Source organism: Nerophis ophidion, linkage group LG20 (assembly GCF_033978795.1).
Source record: "Nerophis ophidion isolate RoL-2023_Sa linkage group LG20, RoL_Noph_v1.0, whole genome shotgun sequence".
Lineage (NCBI taxonomy): Eukaryota > Metazoa > Chordata > Actinopteri > Syngnathiformes > Syngnathidae > Nerophis > Nerophis ophidion.
Window position 1 is genome coordinate 23,700,024 of NC_084630.1, and position 25,668 is coordinate 23,725,691.

General features: G+C 43.3%; 3 protein-coding genes across 6 annotated transcripts in view; 2 read left to right on the forward strand and 1 right to left on the reverse strand.

The window, feature by feature from the left end:
* eif4a3 (eukaryotic translation initiation factor 4A3) overlaps positions 1 to 1,745 on the forward strand; it is a 12,225-nt gene extending 10,480 nt beyond the window's left edge. Inside the window, exons 10-12 of the mRNA XM_061880774.1 lie at positions 1,248 to 1,355; positions 1,421 to 1,548; positions 1,613 to 1,745. Coding sequence (XP_061736758.1) covers positions 1,248 to 1,355; positions 1,421 to 1,548; positions 1,613 to 1,629 — 253 coding nt within the window. The 3' untranslated portion in view covers positions 1,630 to 1,745. The remainder of the gene's footprint in view (positions 1 to 1,247; positions 1,356 to 1,420; positions 1,549 to 1,612) is intronic.
* LOC133538891 (heme-binding protein 1-like) lies at positions 1,690 to 5,864 on the reverse strand. 2 transcript variants are annotated; one of them, XM_061880777.1, is made up of 6 exons: positions 5,055 to 5,864; positions 2,674 to 2,856; positions 2,531 to 2,616; positions 2,304 to 2,445; positions 2,052 to 2,235; positions 1,690 to 1,964 (listed from the first exon to the last, which is right to left on the reverse strand). In XM_061880777.1, exons 2-6 carry the CDS (start codon positions 2,831 to 2,833, stop codon positions 1,895 to 1,897), a joined length of 642 nt encoding a protein of 213 aa, XP_061736761.1. In that variant the 5' UTR covers positions 2,834 to 2,856; positions 5,055 to 5,864; the 3' UTR covers positions 1,690 to 1,894. The 2 variants fall into 2 exon arrangements, with proteins under 2 accessions (XP_061736761.1, XP_061736759.1); XM_061880775.1 differs by having other exon boundaries at positions 1,690 to 1,987; positions 5,055 to 5,859.
* The window catches only part of LOC133538889 ((E3-independent) E2 ubiquitin-conjugating enzyme UBE2O), a 66,242-nt gene continuing 45,603 nt past the window's right edge, over positions 5,030 to 25,668 (forward strand). For 2 of the 3 annotated variants that reach the window (XM_061880771.1, XM_061880772.1), the window contains exon 1: positions 5,031 to 5,676. In XM_061880771.1, coding sequence (XP_061736755.1) covers positions 5,272 to 5,676 — 405 coding nt within the window. In that variant the 5' untranslated portion in view covers positions 5,031 to 5,271. Of the gene's footprint in view, positions 5,677 to 25,668 lie in introns of all 3 variants that reach the window. The other variant, XM_061880773.1, reaches the window with a different exon arrangement.

The window sequence follows — 25,668 nt, forward strand, 5'->3', positions numbered from 1 at the left end:
ACATGTTGATGGTGATATAAATTCATGCTGTCACAGGTGATGATGGTGATATAAATTAATCCTGTCACATGAGATGTTGGATATAAATTCATGCAGTCACACGTATTGATGGTGATATAAATGCATCCTGTCATACGTGATGATGTTTGATATAAATTCATGCGGTTACACGTGTTGATGGTGATATAAATGCATCCTGTCCTACGTGATGATGTTGGATATAAATTCATGCCGTCACACGTGTTGGTGATATAAATTCATGCTGTCACAGGTGATGATGGTGATATGAATTCATGCTGTCACAGTTGATGGGGATATACATTCATGGTGATATGAATTCATGCTGTCACAGGTGATGATGTGATATGAATTCATGCTGTCACAGGTGATGATGCGGATATACATTCATGCTGTCACATATGATGTTGGATATAAATAAATGCGGTCACACGTGTTGATGGTGATATAAGTTCATGCTGTCACAGGTGATGATGGTGATATGAATTCATGCTGTCACAGTTGATGGGGATATACATTCATGCTGTCACATATGATGTTGGATATAAATTAATGCGGTCACACATGTTGATGGTGGTATAAATTCATCATGTCATACATGATGTTGGATATAAATCCATGCCGTCACAGTTGATGATGGTGATATGAATTCATGCTGTCACAGGTGATGATGGGGATATAAATTCATGCTGTCACAGGTGATGATGGGGATATACATTCATGCTGTTACATATGATGTTGGATATAAATAAATGCGGTCACACGTGTTGATGGTGATATAAATTCATCATGTCATACATGTTGGATGTAAATTCATGCCGTCACACGTGTTGATGGTGATATAAATTCATGCTGTCACAGGTGATGTTGGATATAAATTCATGCTGTCACACGTTTGATATGTATTCATGCCGTCACATGTGTTGATATAAATGCATCCTGTCATACGTGATGATGTTGGATATAAATTCATGCTGTCACACATGATGTTTGATATAAATTCATGCCGTCACATGTGTTGATGGTGATATAAATTCATGCTGTCACAGGTGATTAAAGTTAGATATAAATCGATGCCGTCACAGGTGATGAAGGTGATATAAATTCATGCTGTCACAGGTGATGATGTTGGATATAAATTGATGCTGTCACATGAGGCAGATCCTGTAATGTGTGTGATGTTCTGGAAGAGTCCATCCAGTGTTAGTGACTGTGAGATGTTTCCTCAGTCGAGTGCTCATCTCCACGGACGTCTGGGCTCGCGGTCTGGACGTTCCTCAGGTCTCCCTCATCATCAACTACGACCTGCCCAACAACCGAGAGCTGTACATCCACAGGTAGGACACGCCCCTCCACCCCTCGCCTGAAACAAGCCACATTTGTGACCTTTGACCCCCTCCAGGATCGGTCGATCTGGGCGTTATGGCAGAAAGGGCGTGGCCATCAACTTTGTGAAGAACGACGACATCAGGATCCTGCGGGACATCGAGCAGTACTACTCCACCCAAATCGATGAGATGCCCATGAACGGTAGGTTGTCATGGCAACATGCCGCCGGGGGCCAGGCCTTAAGTTTGTCCTTTTTCTTCCACAGTCGCTGACCTCATCTGATTGGACACAAGCCCCGCCTCTTTTTACTTCCTGCTTTTCATTTTGGTTTTGTACATAAAGTTGTGTTGAAATGTTTTTATTTGAAAGGTGGCAATAAAAAACAACAAGGGAGGAAATGTGTCAACAAACATGAATAACATTGGACAAACTTCAAGTTAACAGACGCTCCTGAACACAACGCGCCTACAGGTTTTGTCTGATGAACCAGATCTCGTTGCGGCGTCCGGTCACGCCCGGGTTCTCGTACACGGCCACCATGTAGTAGTCACACCTGTGGTCTTCGGACGTGCCCAGCAGCTCCGTCAGAAGTCTGATCTGAAGAGTCACCGTCTCCTCTGTGGTGGTCCCAAAGAAGGTTCTGAGGAGCAGCCAGATGACAGGACATGCAGCGGCCAGCACGGCAGGCGGTCAATCAGGCTCACCTGGACACCACTCTGAAGGCCTCCCGCTGCACCACACCCACGTCCGGGTCAGAGGGTTGCGGAGGCTGGTTCTGGAAGGCGGCGGGCAGGTAGAACCCGGTCAGGACGCTCTTGTCAAGAGTCTTGCCGTCGTCCGTCATGTGGACCGTGCTGACCACCGGCACCGTCATTCCGAGATGGCGGCCTGCCACAGCACACGCTGCTCACACTGTGTGTGTGTGTGTGTGTGTGTGAGAGTTGTCGGGGCCTGACCTGCTGAGTTCTCCTTGCAGATGAAGCGCATGAGTTTCATGAAGCTCATGGAGATGCTCTGCTCGTACAGCTCCTCCCCCTGCGTCACACACGCCCACTTTCCTGCGGGGTACAACCTCTCCTCGTACATCACCTCGCCCATCTACACACACACACACACACACACACACACACACACACAAACGCTGTTTCTCCAGCCATGATGATGAATCCATCCATCATGTCACCTTCTCCTGGCAGGAAATGGCCATGAAGGGGGCGGGCTCCCTCTGCTGGCTGTTGCGTGTCATTTCCTGTATGGGTCCTGTCATTTCTACAAGACCCATGTCAGTCACGGATGACAACCCCCCCACCCCAACCCCTCCCTCACCTGTAGGAACAGACACCTGGTGCGTGCTGGCCACCGCCCTCCAGTGACTCAGCAGTGTTTCCGAGTCCTCTTCACCCATTGGCTCTGGGTTGTCAGTGGTGTCATCGTCCTGCTGCTCCTCGTCCAACCCCTCCAGGTCTTCTAAGGAGATCAAAGCCATGCCCTTGGCTTTTGACCTTTGACCTGTCCAGACGACAAGTTTGAGTCTTTGATTGTCAGCATCCTGACCAGAACCAGACCATCTTTCTGTGGTCCGTGACGTCACTCTTCCCAAGAACCATCTCAGTCCGGCTAAGACGTTCTATGTTAAAGGCCTGCTGAAATGAGATGTTCTTATTTAAACGGGGATAGCAGGTCCTTTCTATGTGTCATACTTCATTTCCCCATATTGCCATATTTTTGCTGAAAGGATTTAGTAGAGAACATCTACGATAAACTTTGCAACTTTTGGTCGCTAATAAAAAAGCCTTGCCTTTACCGGAAGTAGCAGACGATGTGCGCGTGACATCACGGGTTGTAGAGCTCCTCACATCGTTTACAATCGTGGCCACCAGCAGCGAGAGCGATTCGGACCGAGAAAGCGACAATTTCCCCATTAATTTGAGCGAGGATGAAATATTCGTGGATGAGGAAATTTAGAGTGACGGACTAGAAAAAAAAAAGGCGATGTCATTGGGAGCGATTCAGATGTTTTTAGACACATTTACTAGAAGAATTCTGGGAAACCCCGTATCTTTCTATTGTGTTGCTAGTGTTTTAATGAGTTAAATAGTACCTGATAGTTGGAGGGGTGTGTCCACGGATGTATTGACACCAGTCTGAGGGAAGTCACGAAGCTGCAGGAGGACAGAAGCTCCGCTGATCTCCGGTAAGAGGCGACTTATTTCCGCAATTTTCTCACCAAAAACTGCCGGTCGACATATAGTCGGGATCTATGTTTGCTTGACCGCTCTGATCCATAGTAAAGCTTCACCTCCGGGAATTTTAAACAAAGAATCACCGTGTGTTTGTGTGGCTAAAGGCTAAAGCTTCCCACCTCCATCTTTCTACTTTGACTTTTCAATTATTAATTGAACAAATTGCAAAATATTCAGCAACACAGATGTCCAGAATACTGTGTAATTATGCGATGAAAAGAGACGACTTTTATCTGTGTGTGGTGCTGAGCTAATATGTCCCCTCCAACCAATAACGTCACCCGCACGCGTCATCATTCCGGGACGTTTTTAACAGGATACCACCCGGGAAATTTAAAATTAGGTATCCTGTTAAAAATGTTGCGGAATGATGACGTGTGCGGGTGACGTCACCGGTGGTAGTGGACATGTTCTCCCAGCACCGATCACGGCTGAAAGTCGTCTGCTTTAATCGCATAATTACACAGTATTCTGGACATCTGTGTTGCTGAATATTTGGCAATTTGTTCAATTAATAATGGAGACGTCAAAGAAGAATGCAACACAAACTCAGCCGGTGTTTCTTTGTTTGTTGTGAAGCTTTAACAAGGAACAGAGCAGTCAAGCCAACATGGTTCTCTACCACATGTCAACTGGCAGGTTTTGGTGAAAAAATGGTGGTAATAAGTCGGCTCTTAGTGTAAACATGAGCAGAGCTTGTGTCGTTCCTCCTGCAGCTGTCAAAGCGGCAAGGGCGACTTTCTTGGCTCTCCATGGGTTCCCTCAGAGACACTGGCGGTCACCACACCCCTCCGACTTTCAGGTATGACTATAAAATCTCACTAAAACACTAGTAACACAATGAGCAGATAAGGTATTTTCCAGAATTATCCTAGTAAATGTGTCTAATAACATCTGAATCGCTCCCACTGCCCTCATCTTTTTTTTTTCTTCTTCTAGTCCTTCACTCTCACTTTCTTCAACCACTAGTCTTTCATCCTTGCTCAAATGAATGGGGAAATTGTCACTTTCTCAGTCCGAATCGCTCTACCTGCTGGTGGCCGTGATTGTAAACAACGTTCAGATGTGAGGAGCTCCACGACCCGTGACGTCACGCGCACATCGTCTGCTACTTCCGGTACAGGCAAGGCTTTTTTATTAGCGGCCAAAAGTTGCGAACTATATCGTGGATGTTCTCTACTAAATCCTTTCAGCAAAAATATGGCAATATCGTGAAATGATTAAGTATGACACATAGAATGGAGCTGCTATCCCCGTTTAAATAAGAACATCTCATTTCAGTAGGCCTTTAACATTAGTTCTGTTAGCATGGAGCTCAGTCTCTGGCTTAGCTGGGGTCCTATTAGCAGTGCTAGCGCAGTTAGCTTAACTGAGTTCCAATTAATAGTGCTAGCGCAGTTAGCTTAGCTGGGGTCCAAATAGCCGCGCTAGCACAGTTTGCAGTGAAAGTGTCACGTGACTTACCTGCTGGCGTCCTCGCGTGTGCGTGTTTCTGCGAACGCGATTTTAGCCGAGTTTAGCTACTTTTCGAGACGGGTGACGCAACCGAGTGACGTAAGCGCGCTCCCGCCAGGGGGTGCATAATTCGGCACAACACCCTCCCTGCTTGCAAGTTCGCCCTCATTTCAGCGCACAGTCGGTCCTCCTCTCCTCGCAGCATCACCGCCTTCAAACTGCAGCTATGGCGGAACCCTCAGCACCGGATTCGACGGACAGGGCCGGGCCAACCTCCCCAGTCCCGGTCCTGTCCCCCGCGCTCAGTCCGGGCTCGGAGCCCGCGTCCATGGCCCTATCCCCGGCCACGGACGGCTCCCAGCGGCTGCTCTTCTCCCACGACTTGGTCTCCGGCAGGCACCGAGACTCTGTCCGCTTCGGCCTGGTGCGGATGATCCACGGCGAAGAGGACTTCACCTCGGACTCGGACCTCGATGACGGCGGAGGGAGAGTCGGGGGTGGAGGCGGAGGCGGACGTGTCCCGGGAAGCTCGGACACAGACAGCGCGGTGGGCAGTCGGCCTTTGGGTCGTGGAGTGGTCCGTGTCCAGTGGTACCCCGATGGCGGCACTCAGGACATGAAGGAAACAAAGGTAAGCACATCATCATCTTGTCTCTTGATGGCACTTGCTGCACCTGACCACGTGTCCATCTTCCTAGCTAACACATCTGCTAGCTAGCAGCATAGCCGCAACTCGGCTAAAGAAACAAAACAATTATAAATTGTCTTTAAATGTACAAACAGACGTCTTAATATTAAGTATCAAGCTGAGCGTGTGTCAGGTGCCCGGCAGCACTAGCGCGTTCAGGGTGTGACACCTTCTCTTGTCGCCTTGTTGTGTTTAAATGTCAATCACCTGCGTAGCTAACCAAAATATGTCTGGAAGAAGTCAAAGGACATTACGATACTTTTTTGTGGTGGATTTAAAGACCTAGTGAAATGAGATGTTCTTATTTAAACGGGGATAGCAGGTCCATTCTGTTTCAAACTTGATAATTTCGCGATATTGCCATATTTTTGCTGGAAGGATTTAGTAGAGAACATCGACGATAAATTTCGCAACTTTTGGTCGCTAATAAAAAAAGCCGTGCCTGTACCGGAAGTAACAGACGATGTGCGCGTGACGTCACGGGTTGTGGAGCTCCTCACCTCCTCACATTGTTTACAATCATGGCCACCAGCAGTGAGAGCGATCCGCACCGAGAAAGCCACGATTTCCCCATTAATTTGAGCGAGGATGAAAGATTTGTGGATGAGGATAGTGACAGTGAAGGACTAGAAAAAAGCACTATACAGTGGGAGCGATTCAGATGTTGTTAGACACATTTACTAGGATAATTCTGGAAAATGCCTTATCCGCTTATTGTGTCACTAGTGTTTTAGTGAGATTATATGGTCGTACCTGTACAACCTGAAGGTCGGCCCCGCACCTTTCTTCAGCACCAGTCAACGGGTGGCGGCGATGCCCATCTCTGCCCTTCGCAAGGGACCCTCTTCCAAACACGATCCTTCGAAATGATCACTGCATAATACACTGTACTTTGTGTGTGTGAAGTGAAGTGAATTATATTTATATAGCGCTTTTCTCTAGTGACTCAAAGCGCTTTAAATAGTGAAACCCAATATCTAAGTTACATTTAAACCAGTGTGGGTGGCACTGGGAGCAGGTGGGTAAAGTGTCTTGCCCAAGGACACAACGGCAGTGACTAGGATGGCGGAAGTGGGAATCGAACCTGCAACCCCCAAGTTGCTGGCACGGCCACTCTACCAACCGAGCTATACCGCCCTTGTGTAGTTCAATCCAACCGTGTTCGCTTGACCGCTCTGTTCCATAGTAAAGCTTTACCGGCAGTTACGTGTCTTCCTTTGAGCGCTATTTCCCACATCTGCTTTGTTTTAGCAATCAATAATATTTCAGTTGTTGTGTGGACATTGTTGATTGTCAAGTCATGTTCGGATGTACTTTGTGGATGCCGTCTTTGCTCCACAGTAAGTCTTTGCTGTCGTCCGACATTCTGTTTTTGTTTACTTTGTAGCCAGTTCAGTTGTAGTTTCATTCTGCATAGCCTTCCCTAAGCTTCAATGCCGTTTCTTAGGGGCACTCACCTTTTGTTTATTTTTGGTTTAAGCAATAGACACCTTTTTTACCTGCACACTGCCTCCCGCTGTTTCCGACATTACGATTTTAGCAATCAATAATATTTCAGTTATTGTGTGGACATTGTTGATTGTCTTGTCATGTTCGGATGTACTTTGTGGACGCCGTCTTTGCTCCACAGTAAGTCTTTGCTGTCGTCCGGCATTCTGTTTTTGTTTACTTTGTAGCCAGTTCAGTTGTAGTTTCATTCCGCATAGCCTTCCCAAAGCTTCAATGCCGTTTCTTAGGGGCACTCCCCTTTTGTTTATTTTTGGTTTAAGCATTAGACACCTTTTTACCTTCACACTGCCTCCCGCTGTTTCCGACATCTACGATTTTAGCAATCAATAATATTTCAGTTGTTGTGTGGACATTGTTGATTGTCATGTCATGTTCGGATGTACTTTGTGGATGCCGTCTTTGCTCCACAGTAAGTCTTTGCTGTCGTCCGGCATTCTGTTTTCCTTTACTTTGTATCCAGGTCAGATTTAGTTTCATTCTACATAGCCTTCCCTAAGCTCCAATGCCGTTTCTTAGGGGCACTCACCTGTTGTTTATTTTTGGTTTAAGCATTAGACACCTTTTTACCTTCACACTGCCTCCCGCTGTTTCCGACATCTACGAAGCAATTAGCTACCTGCTGCCACCTACTGATATGGAAGAGTATTACACGGTTACTCTGCCGTTTTAGGCAGAACTGACACTCAACAACAACAACACATTTGTAGACTACAATTACTGGTTTGCAAAAAATATTTTGAACCGAAATAGGTGAATTTAGATCATCTCCCACAGCACACCAGACTGTATCTCACGGCACAGTGGTTGAAAAACACTGATTTGAATAGAACCACCAATACATGTTATGTAGACCACAAGGAAGTGTTTTTTTAATGTAGAAAAAAAATGACCAATTTTTAAATAAACCTGACCTCTAACCTTTAGCAGAATGATAATAAGATACTCAATGATTTATATTTTATTATTGATTTAGTTTGCCCTCTAAAGAACTGGTTATGTAAACATATTGGCCTCTAAGGTTAAAACACCATACATATAATTGGCATATTGACTCATTAAAGCTTGAGGTAGTTTTTAATACATTTTTTTGGGGAAACTCACTTTTGTTTTCCCGAATTAATGAGCATATTCCAAGTAGAATGACAAATAAGTGTCTTTTGAATGACCAAAGAGAACATTCTTTACCGCGTTTAATGTCTGTCACACAGCTTTCAAGGCTTTCATCCGTTGGTTATTTTAAAGCGGACTGCTCTGGAAATGTCCGAGTGACCGAATGGAACCAGAAGTCCTTTAACAGGGAAACGTGTACAGTTGTGTGTCCACACAAAGGCTTTGTTGCACAACAGCACTGGCGTTAACACAACATACTTGCCTTGTGTTGACACACACTGATGGTCAACACTTACTCCCCTATTTGCCTATCAATAGAATAGATCTTTATTGTTGTTGTAGATAAAAAAGACAACATTAGTTTTGGGGCGGCATGGCTCAGTTGGTAGAGCGACCGTGCCAGCGACTAGAGGGCTCTAGGTTCGATCCCTGCGTCCTTCATCTTAGTCGGTGCTGTTGTGTCCTTGGGCAAGAGACTTGACCCACATGCTCCTTGTGCCACTCACAGTGCTTTAAATGTAGCTGTAAAGATGAAGATGTAAAGCGCTTTGAGTCTCTAGGAAAAAAGTGCTATATAATTCCCTTCACTTCAATTCACTACCATTTTCAATACAAGCTGTCCAAGAACAGACATACAAAATACAGTTTAAAGGGTTTACAGAATAGGAAGACTGATGGGTAAATGTAATGTAAATGTAAATCTGCGGGGAGGAGGAGCAACTATAAGCACATAGTCCATCATACCGCGTGGGGTTGGGGTGTTTGTGTGCACATCTGTGTAGTAGTTATAGTCCATGGGAGCATGTTTGTCCGTAGCCCAGGAAGTCGCTGCTCCGTTCGGCATCACAAAACAAGAGTCAGGTGTCTTTGAAGAAGGGGGAAGGGTTTTAGAGCGTCTTTTGCTGCAATGGTCTCACTGGGGTGTTAACTGCATGACCCTAGTCTAGGACAATGCAGACGGAGCCGAATTGTAGCTAAGGATTGTTCTGGTTAGAGCGTGCAAACACATGCTAATGGTTTGTGTGTTGCCATTTTAACTCTCAAACTGATCATAATCTCGCCTTGCAGAACAGAAAGCTTTTCCAAGATGTTATCCAGTTTTCGATTTAGTCCAGAAGCCACAAAAGCCAAAGTGCCCACCACTCTGCCCATCTTTCAATTAAATGTGGCAGCTGTGGGGTACCTTAAATGGCAGCAGCGTGTTTCGAATTAGTCGATAAAGCAGGGCAATGCTCACTCCAATCAGCAGATGTTCTGTTTCCATGGTTACAAGTAGGTAGATGTCTTCAACGTTTCGAACTGAAAGAATCTCAAGGCACACAACACTCCACTTGTCCAGAGTCCATCGTGTCCAGCAACTCATGAGTGTTCCATCAGGACAGACAGGTTCCCCCCAACCAGAGCTGCTCCTTGACAAGATGTTGTTAAATTCGTTGAGAGGCGCGTTGATCAATTCCATTGTTTCGAATTTGAAGAGCTGTGCACAAATAAGGTGACAAGACAAAGAAGCAAAGCAGGAGAGATGATGGGAGAGGGAAGGGAAGCATCTGACTTTGTTGACTTCTGTCTTTTTAGACATCTTTGCTGTCCATAATCTGTTGGCAGATGTTCTCAGGAGAGGGATGAAATGACAAAGCAAAACAGTACATTCAAGCCCAGAGCAGCATCAGCCAATAATCAGAAGCAGAATCAGACATACTTCATTAATCCCCGAGGGGAAATTTTCAGCAGAATCCCATTGAAGATCAGACAAACATTACAGGGAGACAGAACAGGATCGCTGACGCGTCTGCCAACTTCCGGCGCCCCTTACAAAAAAGGTGAGATACATGTAAACAAGTGGGGGGGGATAAAAAATCGGTCCAAGCCTGGGCCCCTGGAGAGGGGGTCCAGACTGAGGCCAAGGGAAAAAACAACTCATAGCCATAGCACACATCCCTCTTACATGTTTGTAAGAGGGAAACATTAAAGACAACAAAGGGCATTAAAGACATTAAAGGCCTACTGAAATGAGATTTTCTTATTCAAACGGGGATAGCAGGTCCATTCTATGTGTCATACTTGATCATTTCGTGATATTGCCATATTTGTGCTGAAAGGATATAGTAGAGAACATCCACGATAAAGTTCGCAACTGGAGAAAAGCCCTGCCTCTACCGGAAGTCGCAGACGATGACGACACATGTTGATGGCTCTGTCACGCCAAATTTCTTCCCCCCTACAAAAACCTTCCCCCCGGAAGACATTTGGCGTGACAGACCCTCTAATGCCTGAAGGACCCCAATGAGGGTGGAAGGACCTTAAAGCAGCCCACACAGCTGCCTGTTTTAAAAGCATTATAATTGGCTGATTGTCATTGGTGAAAACTAACGGTAAGGAAAAAATATTAGCATTCCAGCATGCTAACCTTTCAAGCTATTTTTGGTTCGCTAATTTTGTATCTGTAACCCTCAAGAGTCATATAACTTGGTATTATTACGCCCTCATTGGGGTCCTTCAGGCATTAAAGGGGCTGTCACGCCAAATGTCTACCGGGGGGAAGGTTTTTGTAGGGGGGAAGAAATTTGGCGTGACAGCTCCTCATATATTCACATTGATTTTAATGGGAGCCTCCAACAAAAACAGCTATTCAGACCGAGAAAACGACAATTTCCCCATTAATTTGAGCGAGGATGAAAGATTCGTGTTTGAGGATATTGATAGCGACGGACTAGAAAAAAAAAAAACGTGATTGCAATCACGTTGCATTGAGACGGATTCATATGTTTTTAGAGACATTTAATAGGAGAATTCTGGGAAATCCCTTATCTTTCTATTGTGTTGCTAGTGTTTTAGTGATTTTAACAGTACCTGATAGTCGGAAGTGTACGTCCACGGCCGGGTATTGACGTGCAGTGTCTCGGGGAAGTCGACGGCAGCTGTATGGACGGCACAAGCTCAACTGATATCCGGTAAGAGGTAACTTTTTAACCACAATATTCTCACCGAAACCTGCTGTTTGACATGTAGTCGGGATCCATGTACGCTGTGATCCATACTAAAGTTTCACCTCAGTGAATTTTAAACAAGGAATCACCGTGTTTTTGTGTGGCTAAAGGCTAAAGCTTCCCAACTCCATCTTTCTACTTTGACTTCTCCACTATTAATTGAACAAATTGCAAAAGATTCACCAACACAGATCTCCAAAATACTGTGTAATTATGCCGTTAAAGCAGACGACTTTTAGCTGTGTGTGTGCGCAGCGCTCATATTCATAACAGCCCGTGACGTCACGGTCATCATTACGCGATGTTTTCAAGAAAAAAGTCCCGGGAAATTTATAATCACAATTTAGTAAACTAAAAAGGCCGTACTGGCATGTGTTGCAATGTTAATATTTCATCATTGATATATAAACTTATCAGACTGCGTGGTGGGTAGTAGTTGGTTTCAGTAGGCCTTTAAAAGAGCAGAGCTGATGCAACCAGCCACTTCTACATACAGCTAGGAATAAAAGTAAAAGAAACATATACACTGTGGTGGCCTCTGCGGTGTTTCACGCCATCGTCTGCTGGGGTGGAGGGAGCATGGCCAGAGACAGGAGCAGACCCAACAAAGCAACCAAGAGAACCGACTCCACTCTCGGTCGCCCACCAACTCTCGGCCAGTGTCCAGTCCGCATGGATGAGCGAGGATACGTCCAAGGAGACCGAGGTGTCCGATACCTGCTCACTCAGCCAAGACATCGTGAAGCTTGTCCAACTCCGCAGCCCTGTCTCTTCATCCACATCTCCTCCAGTCTCTCTAAATGGACTCTGATGTGGCAGAGACTGCGCAGCCAAGGCGTTGAGGGGTTCCGGTTTGGTGGCCGCGGGATTGGGTCTCTGCTTTTTGCAGATGATGTGGTCCTGATGGCTTCATATGGCCGGGATCTTCAGCTCTCGCTGGATCGGTTCGCAGCCGAGTGTGAAGCGACCGGAATGAGAATCAGCACCTCCAAGTCCGAGTCCATGGTTCTCGCCCGGAAAAAGGTGGAGTACCATCTCCGGGTTGGGGAGTAGACACTGCCCCAAGTGGAGGAGTTCAAGTACCTTGGAGTCTTGTTCACGAGTGGGGGAAGAGTGGATCGTGAGATCGACAGGCGGATCGGTGCGGCGTCTTCAGTAATGCGGACGTTGTACCGATCCGTTGTGGGGAAGAAGGAGCTGAGCCGGAAGGCAAAGCTCTCAATTTTCCGATCGATCTATGTTCCCATCCCCACCTATGGTCATGAGCTTTGGGTCATGATAAGGATAAGATCACGGGTACAAGCGGCCGAAATGAGTTTCCTCTGCCGGGTGGCGGGGCTCTCCCTTAGAGATAGGGTGAGAAGCTCTGCCATCCGGGAGGAGCTCAAAGTAAAGCCGCTGCTCCTCCACATCGAGAGGAGCCAGATGAGGTGTCTCGGGCATCTGGTCAGGATGCTAACCAAACGCCTCCCTAGAGAGGTGTTTAGGGCACGCCCAGCCGGCAGGAGGCCACGGGGAAGACCCAGGACACGTTGGGAAGACTATGTCTCCCGGCTGGCCTGGGAACGCCTCGGGATCCCCCGGGAAGAGCTAGACGAAGTGGCTGTTGAGAGGGAAGTCTGGGCTTCCCTGCTTAGGCTGCTGCCCCCGCGACCCGACCTCGGATAAGCGGAAGATGATGGATGGATGGATGGATGTGGCAGAGACCCAGCAGCTGGTCTCCTTGGCCAAAAGGCTCTCCGGGAGGCAGATCCAGAAGTCTACAAAAAAGCACCGCAGAAGTCACGAAAGTGCCATCCTTTGTCACACAGTCCCAAATGGTCCAAAAGGCAAAAAAAAAGTTAAAAAAAAAAAAATATATATATATATATAATAACACATGAAAACAAGAGGGAAACACAAGAGCACAGAGCACCTGCCAAAAGCAGCCACTACAGCGGCGCCATCTTGGAGGGAAAAAAAAAATGCACATTTTAGATCAACTGAGGTGATTATGCGCTCTGCAACAGCTAATTTGCTTTTTGCAGTTTTCTTTTCCAAATGCAATTCAATCCAATTAAATGTGAATACATGTTTTCAGCAGTTAATGTATTGGGCTGAAAATGAGCTAAGACTAATCCATTCTCTACGTTAGTAGCATTTCCCAACAAATATGACAGCAGTTGACCAAATCCTTAAAAATAACCAAATAAATGTATACAACTCATACCACTGGTTATTGTTTATAAAAGTCCTGTATTGTGCAAACCTGACTTTTTAATTATGTACCTGGACCCGTCCCTTACATAAACCTCCCCCAGCTACGCACCTGCCACTTAGCAGGGGACATCTTAAAATAAAGCCCAGCGCTCTATCAGTTATTGGTCAGTCAGCTACAAAGGTGGGAGCTGCAAGCCTTTTTCTTTGGCGAACAGTGTTGCTAATAGAATGTGACTTTAAAGTTAGCACACAGCTCATATAGTCATGATAGCGCTGCTGACCCCCGGTCCTCTTTGTTGTACGCGATGTATGGCATCTCTTACGCTGGACAGTTACAGTTTATATGTAAAAAGTGGATAATGTGCACAATATTGGAGCAAAAAGCCAAAGACTCTCGCTATTATTATAACTACATCAATATTTATAAATGAAAGATGCATCAATAATACATTTTTTTTATCGAGTCGTAGTTACTGAATTGTAGTTTCAATCGAATCGTGAGGAGGAATGGATCATCAATGTGTTCATTATCTAATTTAGGGGTCCATAGTAGATCTAACAATAATTTTAACATTGGGTTAAAATTATATACAGTATATATATATATATATGTATATGTATATGATGTCACATCATCGATTAGAAAATGCATTTGGCCGTAGTTTGGGAACCACTGATTTAAATAACGAGGACAAGCTGAACTTTCATCGCGTACGCACACACAAAAGTCCCTTTGGTGGTCTCAAAAACGTTAACAACCTTGTTGCTAAAATAATTAAAAAAAAACTTCAAAAGTAAAATAATTTTGACCTTGCTGTCCACAATTGGAAGATGGCTTGTCGTCAGGAGGCGGAGAACGGGGAGCAGGCAGAGAGAAGAGGGTGCGGGAAGTGTGGGTGTTGTGGGTTCCCTCTCATCTCCCAATCCTTGCTGGATCTTTTTAAACCCATATAGAGTAACCCAATAGAGAACACTTGGTGAAAAGAAAGACAAACTGAAGCACTAAGAAGTAGTGTTCGGACTGGACTCTCACACTATTATGTTGGATCCACTATGGACTGGACTCTCACACTATTATGTTAGATCCACTATGGACTGGACTCTCACTATTATGTTAGATCCACTATGGACTGGACTCTCACACTATCATGTTAGATCCACTATGGACTGGACTCTCACTATTATGTTAGATCCACTATGGACTGGACTCTCACTATTATGTTAGATCCACTATGGACTGGACTCTCACACTATTATGTTAGATCCACTATGGACTGGACATTTACACTATTATGTTAGATCCACTATGGACTGGAATTTCACACTATTATGTTAGATCCACTATGGACTGGACTCTCACTATTATGTTAGATCCACTATGGACTGGACTCTCACTATTATGTTAGATCCACTATGGACTGGACTCTCACACTATTATGTTAAATCCACTATGGACTGAACTCTCACTATTATGTTAGATCCACTATGGACTGGACTCTCACTATTATGTTAGATCCACTATGGACTGGACTCTCACACTATTATCTTAGATCCACTATGGACTGGACTCTCACACTATTATGTTAGATCCACTATGGACTGGACTCTCGCTATTATGTTAGATCCACTATGGACTGGACTCTCACTATTATGTTGGATCCACTATGGACTGGACTCTCACACTATTATCTTAGATCCACTATGGACTGGACTGTCACACTATTATGTTAGATCCACTATGGACTGGACTCTCACAATTATGTTAGATCCACTATGGACTGGACTCACACTATTATGTTTGATCCACTATGGACTGGACTCTCGCTATTATGTTAGATCCACTATGGACTGGACTCTCACTATTATGTTAGATCCACTATGGACTGGACTCTCACACTATTATCTTAGATCCACTATGGACTGGACTGTCACACTATTATGTTAGATCCACTATGGACTGGACTCTCACAATTATGTTAGATCCACTATGGACTGGACTCTCACACTATTATGTTAGATCCACTATGGACTGGACTCTCACACTATTATGTTAGATCCACTATGGACTGGACTCTCGCTATTATGTTAGATCCACTATGGACTGGACTCTCACACTATTATGTTAGATCCACTATGGACTGGACTCTCACACTATTATGTTAGATCCACTATGGACGGGACTCTCACACTATTATGTTAGATCCACTATGGACTGGAATTTCACACTATTATGTTAGATCCACTATGGACTGGACTCTCACACTATTATGTTAGATCCACTATGGACTGGACTCTCACACTATATGTTAGATCCACTATGGACTGGACTCTCACACTATTATGTTAGATCTACCATGGACTGGACTCTCACTATTATGTTAGATCCACTATGGACTGGATTCTCACACTATTGTTAGATCTACTATGGAGTGGACTCTCACACTATTATGTTAGATCCACTATGGACTGTTATTTCACACTATTATGTTAAATCCACTATGGACTGAACGCTCACTATTATGTTCGATCCATTATGGACTGGACTCTCACACTATTATGTTAGATCCACTATGGACTGGACTCTCACACTATTATCTTAGATCCACTATGGACTGGACTCTCACACTATTATGTTAGATCTACTATGGACTGGACTCTCACTATTATGTTAGATCCACTATGGACTGGACTCTCACACTATTGTTAGATCTACTATGGACTGGACTCTCACACTATTATGTTAGATCCACTATGGACTGTAATTTCACACTATTATGTTAAATCCACTATGGACTGAACGCACACTATTATGTTAGATCCATTATGGACTGGACTCTCACACTATTATGTTAGATCCACTATGGACTGGACTCTCACACTATTATCTTAGATCCACTATGGACAGGACTCTCACACTATTATGTTAGATCCACTGTGGACTGGACTCTCGCAGTATTATGTTAGATCCACTGTGGACTGGACTCTCGCAGTATTATGTTAGATCCACTATGGACTGGACTATCATCACACTATTAAAGGCCTACTGAAACCCACTACTACCCACCACGCAGTCTGATAGTTTATATATCAATGATGAAATATTAACATTGCAACACATGCCAATCCGGCCTTTTTAGTTTACTAAATTACAATTTAAAATTTCCCGGGAGATTCGTCTTAGAAATGTCGTGTAATGGTGACGTGTACGCAGGACATCACAGGGTTTTAGTAAGTATGAGCGTTACGCACACACACAGTTAAATGCCGTCTGCTTTAACGGCATAATTACACAGTATTTTGGACATCTGTGTTGCTGAATCTTTTGCAATTTGTTCAATTAATATTGGAGAAGTCACAGTAGAAAGATGGAGTTGGGAAGCTTTAGCCTTTAGCCACACAAACACACGGTGATTCCTTGTTTAAAATTCCCGGAGGTGAAAATTTACTATGGATCAAGCGAACATGAATCCAGACCAAATGTCAACCAACAGGTTTCGGTGAGAAAATTGTGGTTAAAAAGTCGCTTCTTACCGGAGAAAAGCTGAGCTTGTGCCGTCCATGAAGCTGCCGTCAACTTCCCTGAGACACTGGCGTCTACACACCCATGGACGTATACCTCCGACTATCAGGTAATATTAAACTCACTAAAACACTAGCAACACAATAGAAAGATAAGGGATTTCCCAGAATTATCCTAGTAAATGTCTCTAAAAACATCGGAATCCGTCCCAATGCAATCGCGTTTTTTTAAACTTTTTTTATTTTTATTTTTTCTAGTCCATCGCTATCAATATTCTCAAACACAAATCTTTCATCCTCGCTCAAATTAATGGGGAAATTGTAATTTTCTCGGTCCGAATAGCACTTTTTGTTGGAGGCTCCCATTAAAAACAATGTGAATATGTGAAGAGCCCCCACACTTGTGACGTCATCGTCTGCTACTTCCGGTAGAGGCAGGGCTTTTCTCTTAACACCGACAGTTGCGAACTTTATCGTGGATGTTCTCTACTAAATCCTTTCAGCAAAAATATGGCAATATCGCGAAATGATCAAGTATGACACATAGAATGGACCTGCTATCCCCGTTTGAATAACAAAATCTCCTTTCAGTAGGCCTTTAACTAGATCCAAAATCCACACGCTACCAACTTGACACTTTATAGCTCTCAACAATCTGAGCGCAGCATAAGATTATGTAAACATTACTCGGAAGCATTTTTTTTCCCAAGGACTGGAATCAGGATTATTTAAAATGAACTTATTTACCGTCTCAGTGCTGAAAAATACAACATCCCATCAGTCAGCATCTGATTGAGAATGGCCGTAGAAAGTTCTTACTTAACAGGTTTTGTGAATAGCAACAAAGGCTTCTGTTGCTTTGCGCTCTGTGAACTCAATGCAACCAGAAAAGAAGTTTGGGTCGTGGTTAAATTGAGCAAAGTACTTTTAAAAGGACATGTTATGATAAGTGTGCCTGTTACAACATTATTGTACCTAAATACTTGCAGAATGTATATACAACACAGTTGGAGGTTTTTGGATATTTTATCGAGGGGCTTTATAGGTGGAATAGATCGTATCCTCATTACCTGCATTGTTAGCTGCCTCCTATGAGCAGTTGTTCACTCTTTAGAAGGCACAGAAAAGGTAGAGACAAATGTTCTTGTCTCACATAAGGATTGTGGATGATGCGCAAACTTCCCAAAACAAAGTTTAGTTCCCTTTGCAGAAATGGGAGGTGGGAGTTAAAATAAGAAGTGTGTTATTTGTTAAGGTGCAGAGAGAAGACCACAAACAGGCGTGTGATTTAAAATGGACTTGTATTCAAATCGCGATTCTTATTCGTCCCGATTATAAATCGATTCATAATCTTCATATATCTTTTATTTATTTATTTATTTATTTTTTAAATTTAAGAAGTTATTTAAAAAAAGATATGTTTTTAGGCCATGCAAGCAGAAGGAGTGTTTTCTAACAAGGTTGCAACCTGTTTTGACAAGGTTACATTCTAATTATTGTAACAAATCAGACATTGTGAGAGTGGCTTTGAATCAAGAAGAAGGGAGTATTGCTTCTGAATGGAAACACCACCCCAAGAATGGGAATGGGTTGGAATGGTTAGGTGCCTAAAGATTCCCACCCCTATTTGTGTTGACTTTGTGTCCCTAAGCTCCAAGTCCTTCTGACCTTCCTCCCAGTTGAGTCTCCTGCAGTGTTAGTACTGTATGAGCTTTTAGCTTTCTGATTCGACCTTGCACTCCATTTTAAAGCCTTAACTCATGCTCTTATCCCCTCCATCAGTGATGTCATCTGCTGCTCCATCCCTGAGATAATGGATCTCATCTCTTCTTCTTCTTACCTCCCAGTTCCTCACTCTCTCCTTTCTTCCGGCTGCCTGCAACATTCTCGTCTTCCTTCTTTCACCAGCTCACCCTCCCATCAGTCACTTCACTTCCTCGCACCTACCATGCTTTCTTCCTTTTCATTCTCACTTTGTACTCCACAGAAATGTGATGAACGTTGGAACTTGGACACTGTGCTGTGTCCTGGTGGCTAAGTGTCTCCTAGTGCGATCAATACTACTGGGCGTCGGCATGTTCGGCCTTATTCTCCCATCAACAACCACTTTCATCAACCATTTTCTTATGTCTTCCAAGTAGGTTTTCAACAGGGGCTCCATTAATGTACTGCACCTTTTTTTGAATTTTTCATTTTAAATATATCTTTATATATATTCCTTCTGTAATTATTCGACAAATCATTGAGCTAGAACTGTGTCATGTAGCTGAATAAATAACATGAATTATTTATCATGTCATCATACTTATGTTAGCATTTAAGATAGCTAGCGATTAGTGCTGTAATTGTCACCCAGTGATTAGTGCTCTTGTTGCCAGCCGGCGATTAACACTGTTGTTGCCAGCTGTCGACTCCAGCACGAGTTGTCAGCTAGCGATGAGCGCTGTACTTGCCAGCTAGCGATTGGCGCTGGCATTGCCAGCTAGGCATTACTGTGGTAGTTTTCCTACAGGGATTAATGTGTTAGTTGCGCTTCAGTTGTCAGCTAGCGATTAGCCCGTTAGTTGTCAGCCAGAGATTGGCACCTTATTTGCAGCTTTAAATGGTGAGTTAGTAGCCAGCTAGTGTTTGGCGTGCTAGTTGTCAGCTAGTGTTTGGCACCTTAGTTGCAGCTTGCGATTGGCTACCCCTGCCCTTCTCATCACCTCTTCATTGGTGATGTGGTCTTCCCATGAGATCCTCAAGATGTATCTGAGGCACAGTCGGTGGAAGACATCCAGCTTGTTAGTAGTGCTTGATGTCTTCACGTCTCACAGGCATAGGTCACTGTTAGGAGGACCACTGACATATACAGTGGGGCAAAAAAGTATTTAGTCAGCCACCGATTGTGCAAGTTTTCCCACTTAAAATGATGACAGAAGTCCGTCATCACAGGTACTCTTCAACTGTGAGAGACAGAATGTGAAAAAAAAAATCCAGGAATTCACATTGTAGGAATTTTAAAGAATTTATTTGTAAATTATGGTGGAAAATAAGTATTTGGTCACTTCAAACAAGGAAGATCTCTGGCTCTCACAGACCTGTAACTTCTTCTTTAAGAAGATTTTCTGTCCTCCACTTATTACCTGTATAAATTGAACCTATTTGAACTCGTTATCTGTATAAAAGACACCTGTCCACAGCCTCAAACAGTCAGACTCCAAAGTCAACTATGGCCAAGACCAAAGAGCTGACGAAAGACACCAGGAGAATAATTGTAGACCTGCACCAGACTAGGAAGAGTGAATCTACAATAAGCAAGCAGCTTGGTGTGAAAAAAACAACTGTGGGAGCAATTATCAGAAAATGGAAGACATACAAGACCACTGATAATCTCCCTTGATCTGGGGCTCCACGCAAAATCTTATCCCGTGGGGTCAAATTGATCATGAGAACGGTGAGCAAAAATCCCAGAACCACACGGGGGGACCTGGTGAATGACCTGCAGAGAGCTGGGACCAAAGTAACAAAGGCTACCATCAGTAACACACTACGCCGACAGGGAATCAAATCCTGCAGTGCCAGACGTGTCCCCCTGCTTAAGCCAGTGTATGTCCAGGCTGTCTGAAGTTTGCCAGACAGCACATGGATGATACAGCAGGGATTGGGAGAATGTCATTTGGTCAGATGAAACCAAAATAGAACTTTTTGGCATGAACTCAACTCGCCGTGATTGGAGGAAGAAGAATACTGAGTTGCATCCCAAGAACACCATACCTACTTTGAAGCATAGGGGTGGAAACATCATGCTTTGGTGCTGTTTTTCTGCTAAGGGGACAGGACGACTGATCCGTGTTAAGGAAAGAATGAATGGGGCCATGTATCGTGAGATTTTGAGCCAAAACCTTCCATCAGTGAGAGCTTTGAAGATGAAATGTGGCTGGGTCTTCCAGCATGACAATGATCCCAAACACACCGCCTGGGCAACGAAGGAGTGGCTCCGTAGGAAGTATTTGAAAGTCATGGCGTGGCCTAGCCAGTCTCCAGACGTCATCCCCATAGAAAATCTGTGGAGGGAGTTGAAAGTCCGTGTTGCTCGGCGACAGCCCCAAAACATTACTGCTCTCGAGAAGATCTGCATAGAGGAATGGGCCAAAATACCAGCTACTGTGTGTGCAAGGCTCGTAAAGACCTATAGTAATCGTTTGACCTCTGTTATTGCCAACAAAGGTTATATTACAAAGTATTGAGATGATTTTTTTTTATTGACCAAATACTTATTCTCCACCATAATTTACAAATAAATTATTTAAAATTCCTACAATGTGAATTCCTGGATTTATTTTTTTTCACATTCTGTGTCTCACAGTTGAAGTGTACCTATGATGTAAATTACAGACCTCTGTCATCATTTTAAGAGGGAGAACTTGCACAATCTGTGGCTGACTAAATACTTTTTTGCCCCACTATAGAGGCGCAGCTTTTTGGACGTACTGATAGATTTTGATGACCAGATGTTCCGGAGGCGTTGGAAGACTCCTGCAGCTTTTCCGATTCTGGTCTGTACATCCGTTTCTGCGTCTCCAGTGTTTGAGATGTTGCTTCCAAGATACGCAAAGTTCTCACCGTACTCTATGCCTTGTTCGCCTACGGTGAGCAGTGGAACGTTTTGGTCTTATGCGACGGTCATGGCCTTGGTCTTCTCTTGGCTTATACACAGGCCGACTTTTTCCCCTTGCTCATGCAGATTGTTGGTCAATTTTTGGAGCGCAGCGTAGGAATGGCTAAGCAGAGCAAAGTCGTCCGCAAAGTCCAGATCTGCCAGTCTGCGGAAAAGATGTACGACAGTAAAAATTAGGGCTGCGAATCTTTGGGTGTACGACGATTTGATTCAATATCGATTCTTGGGGTCACGATTCGTTTCAAAATCGATTTTTTTTTTTCAATTCAACACGATTCGAAAACAATTTTTTCCCGATTTAAAAGGATTCTGTATTCATTCGATACATAGGATTTCAGCAGGATTTACCCCAGTCTGCTGACATGCAGAGTAGTAGATTTTTGTAAAAAGCTTTTATAATTGTAAAGGACAATGTTTTATCAACTGATTGCAATAATGTAAATTTGTTTTAACTCTTAAACTAAGCAAAAATATGACTTATTTTATCTTTGTGAAAATATTGGACACAGTGTGTTGTCAAGCTTATGAGATGCAATGCAAGTGTAAGCCACTGTGACACTATTGTTCGTTTTTATTTTTTATTTTTACAAATGTCTAACGATAATGTCAATGAGGCATTTTTAATCACTGCTATGCTGAAATTATAACTAATATTGATACTGTTGTTGATAACATTCATTTTTGTTTCGCTACTTTTGGTTTGTTCTGTGTCGTGTTTGTGTCTCCTCTCAATTGCTGGGTCAGGTTTGGTTTTGGAATTGGATTGCATTGTTATGGTATTTCTGTGTATTGTTTTGTTGGATTGATTAAAAAAAAAAAAAAAAATTAAAATCAATTTTAAAAAAATGACAATTCTGAATCGCACAAGGTAAGAATCACGATTCAAATTTGAATCTATTTTTTTTCTCCCCACACCCCTAGTAAAAATGCAAGCTGTGTGACATGTTGAAGTGTCTTAGTTACTAACAGCCTATAATGATAATAATGTAAATAATAATGTTTGATGAGATTTGTGCAGGGCTAGAAGTTCATTTATAGATTGACAGAGAGTATTTTTAGTCACAAGACAAAAACAATGGGTCCATACAGAATGTTTGGGTTGCCTCAGGATAAAGCTGCTCTTCCCCTCAAAGACAGATATTGCAGAATCAGTGACTTTTTGTGTGCACCTCAAAAGATGTCCCAGTTCATACCAAAGTCACTCCTGCTTCAGTCTCCTGGCAAGCTTAGCTTGTTAATGCAGCGCAGACGAGAAGAAGAGGCTGCACGGCCTTTTCTTCATCCAGCACCTGTCTTAATTATAGTGCACAGCACCCCTCCTACAACCTTATTCCACACAGCCAGCCATAGCAAGAGTGGAAGTAAAGCTTACTTGACACAATACTCATGTGTATGTGAGGATTCTTACTTGCAAGTGGGATTATTTTTAGAAGGCGTGCCTCCCAATTTTCAATGTAGACCCGTTTTTGATCAAATCTATGAGTTTTTCAAAATATTGGAGATGGGAGGAAACTAGGGACGTGCAGATGGATTGGCCACCAAACAGCATTGGCTTATTTGTGTAAAAAGTATGTGATCACCATTGCTGATTAATGCTTTTTAGAGCGGACTACACTTTTTGGGCAATTTGGCGTTTAATTCACAATCCTTCTGTGAGACTAGAATACATATGTCTTTCTTATTTGTATGCATTCTCAATTGTAAATAAACACTAGCAAGAGGTGGCAAACAATACAGGTAATGTTCGTGTATGTTCTCATTCATCCAGGTCATTGTAGTTTCAGGGCATTCAATCGATCGCAAGTGGACTGTGTGGTTTGTCCCAGACCTTTCTCCTTTCATCCAAGTCGGCTCCATCAGTTCATGCTCATAGTCTTAAATTGTTATTCTAGTAGCTGCTCCCAAAACCACAACTATTTATATAACAACACAAGGACGGTGTGTCTGAAGGATGGTTCATGCCTTTTGTAGTGGAAAGAGTGCCAGCTAGACTCACATTGATTATTTAAAAAAAAAAAAACATCTAATTGTAGTTACTCGTTACTTTCCCCAAAAAGTAATTGAATTACTAAGGGAATTACTCATTAATAAATGAAAGTAATTACTTGAAGTAATTATTGCATTACGTTAAAAATGCATTTGAAAGACGTTTCATGAAAGCAGAGCGTGTGAGTGTGTGCCTTTTTTAAAAGGCAATGCCTGTTGCTAGGTGACGTGACGACAGCAAGAGAGACAGACAGAGCAGCATTAGCTCAGGTGTGTTTGTTAGCACTCGCTGGATAGCAGCTCTTTTGAATTTTTTTCACTGCATTGTGAAAAAATGTATGGATTGAATGTCCTTTGATGGCTGTCTTGTCTACCTATTGACAAAGAGGGTATTGTAGGGTTGCAAGCGTCTCACCTTAATCATTGATTAGTTGTTCGTTATTCCCTAGTAGTTGTAGTAGTGTGTGTGAGTGTTTGTTGTGTGCTGTGTGATGTTGCCTCCTCCTATTTGATGTCAAGTTCACCTTGATCTGGTGCTTGTTGGTTGTTGCTTTCACTAGTAAAAACATATTTCGTATTATTTACATGCACATAATTACATTTCATCAAACATAAATTAACGTTGTTGCCCTAGGGTGAACTGGGTAACACATGGCACACTAACAAAGCTTAACCTATTTTTACTATAACAATCTACAAGCAGGGTTTCCCACACATTCATTTATTTGTTGCGGCCCGCCACGAAAGAATTACGGCCGCCACAAATAAAAAAATAAAAAATAATATATACAGATATACATTTTCTTTTTTTTTCGGCTTTTGACTCTGTCGACCGCTCATAAAAGCAATGGGACTCTGTCTGTGAATGGAGCTTGTAGTTACATATTATATAAATATGTAAATATTATATAAATATGTATATAAATATGTACATAAAGTGTTGTAATTATATTCCAACTCCGCGTTGTTCTTGGTCATCGTCGCCGCTGCCTCCCCCCGTCTCCCCCGCCGCCCGACCACACCACCACAAATAGATGCCTGTCCTATGGGAAACACTGTATGTACAAGGTTAATATAGGTTGTTTCTCTTTCTTCCTCTCCATTTTTCGGTATTCATTTTGTATCTGTAGTTATCATTACGTTTATGTATTGTTTAGGGGTGTAACGGTACGTGTATTTGTATTGAATCGTTTCGGTATGGGGGTTTCGGTTCGGCACGCGGGCATATCGAACGAGTTTGTAAGAATAAGTCTTCACAAGCTGCTCTGCTTTCTGCCTCTGTCTGAGCAGCAAGCATTGTCCCGCCCACACAACAATCTGATTGGTTACATACAAAGCCAATCAGCAATGCGTATTCAGAGCAATGTAACAGCCAATCAGCAGTGCGTATTCAGAGCGATGAAGTCAATGCTTCAGCATGCATGGAGCGGATATCCGTTTAGCAGGGGAGCAGCGGACTCTCCCCAAATCATAAAAAACACTTCCCAGTCACAACTATTACAAACATCACTATGAGCCCGTTGACCTTCTAGAAACTTAAACTGCAGCTCAGCTCGCTTGCAGTTCTGGCTTGAGGTGAAGGCTAATTAGCTTTAAGCGTAACGTTAACTCATTTTGCGGTATGTGTGTGTGCGTGCGCGTAGGTGCGTGCGTGTGTGTGTGTGCGCGCGCGCGTGTGTGCGAGTGTGTGTGTTAAGGGCAGCAAAGCCCTGTCTGTTATTTCATTGAACTCCATTGTGTTGCTATATTACTATTTTTTCAGCTATAGTTACATGAATCATTAGTAATGTGGCAGCCTAGTTGTGAATGGCAAGGTCCCTGCTATCACATGTTGATACAAATATCACATTTACATAATAAAAGTCAACTACAGGCTTCCCAAATGCTGTAATAAATTAAGCATGATGAGTTGACTTGAAACTGTTAAATGTTGCACTTTTTATATGTAGAAGAAAGGTTTTGTCA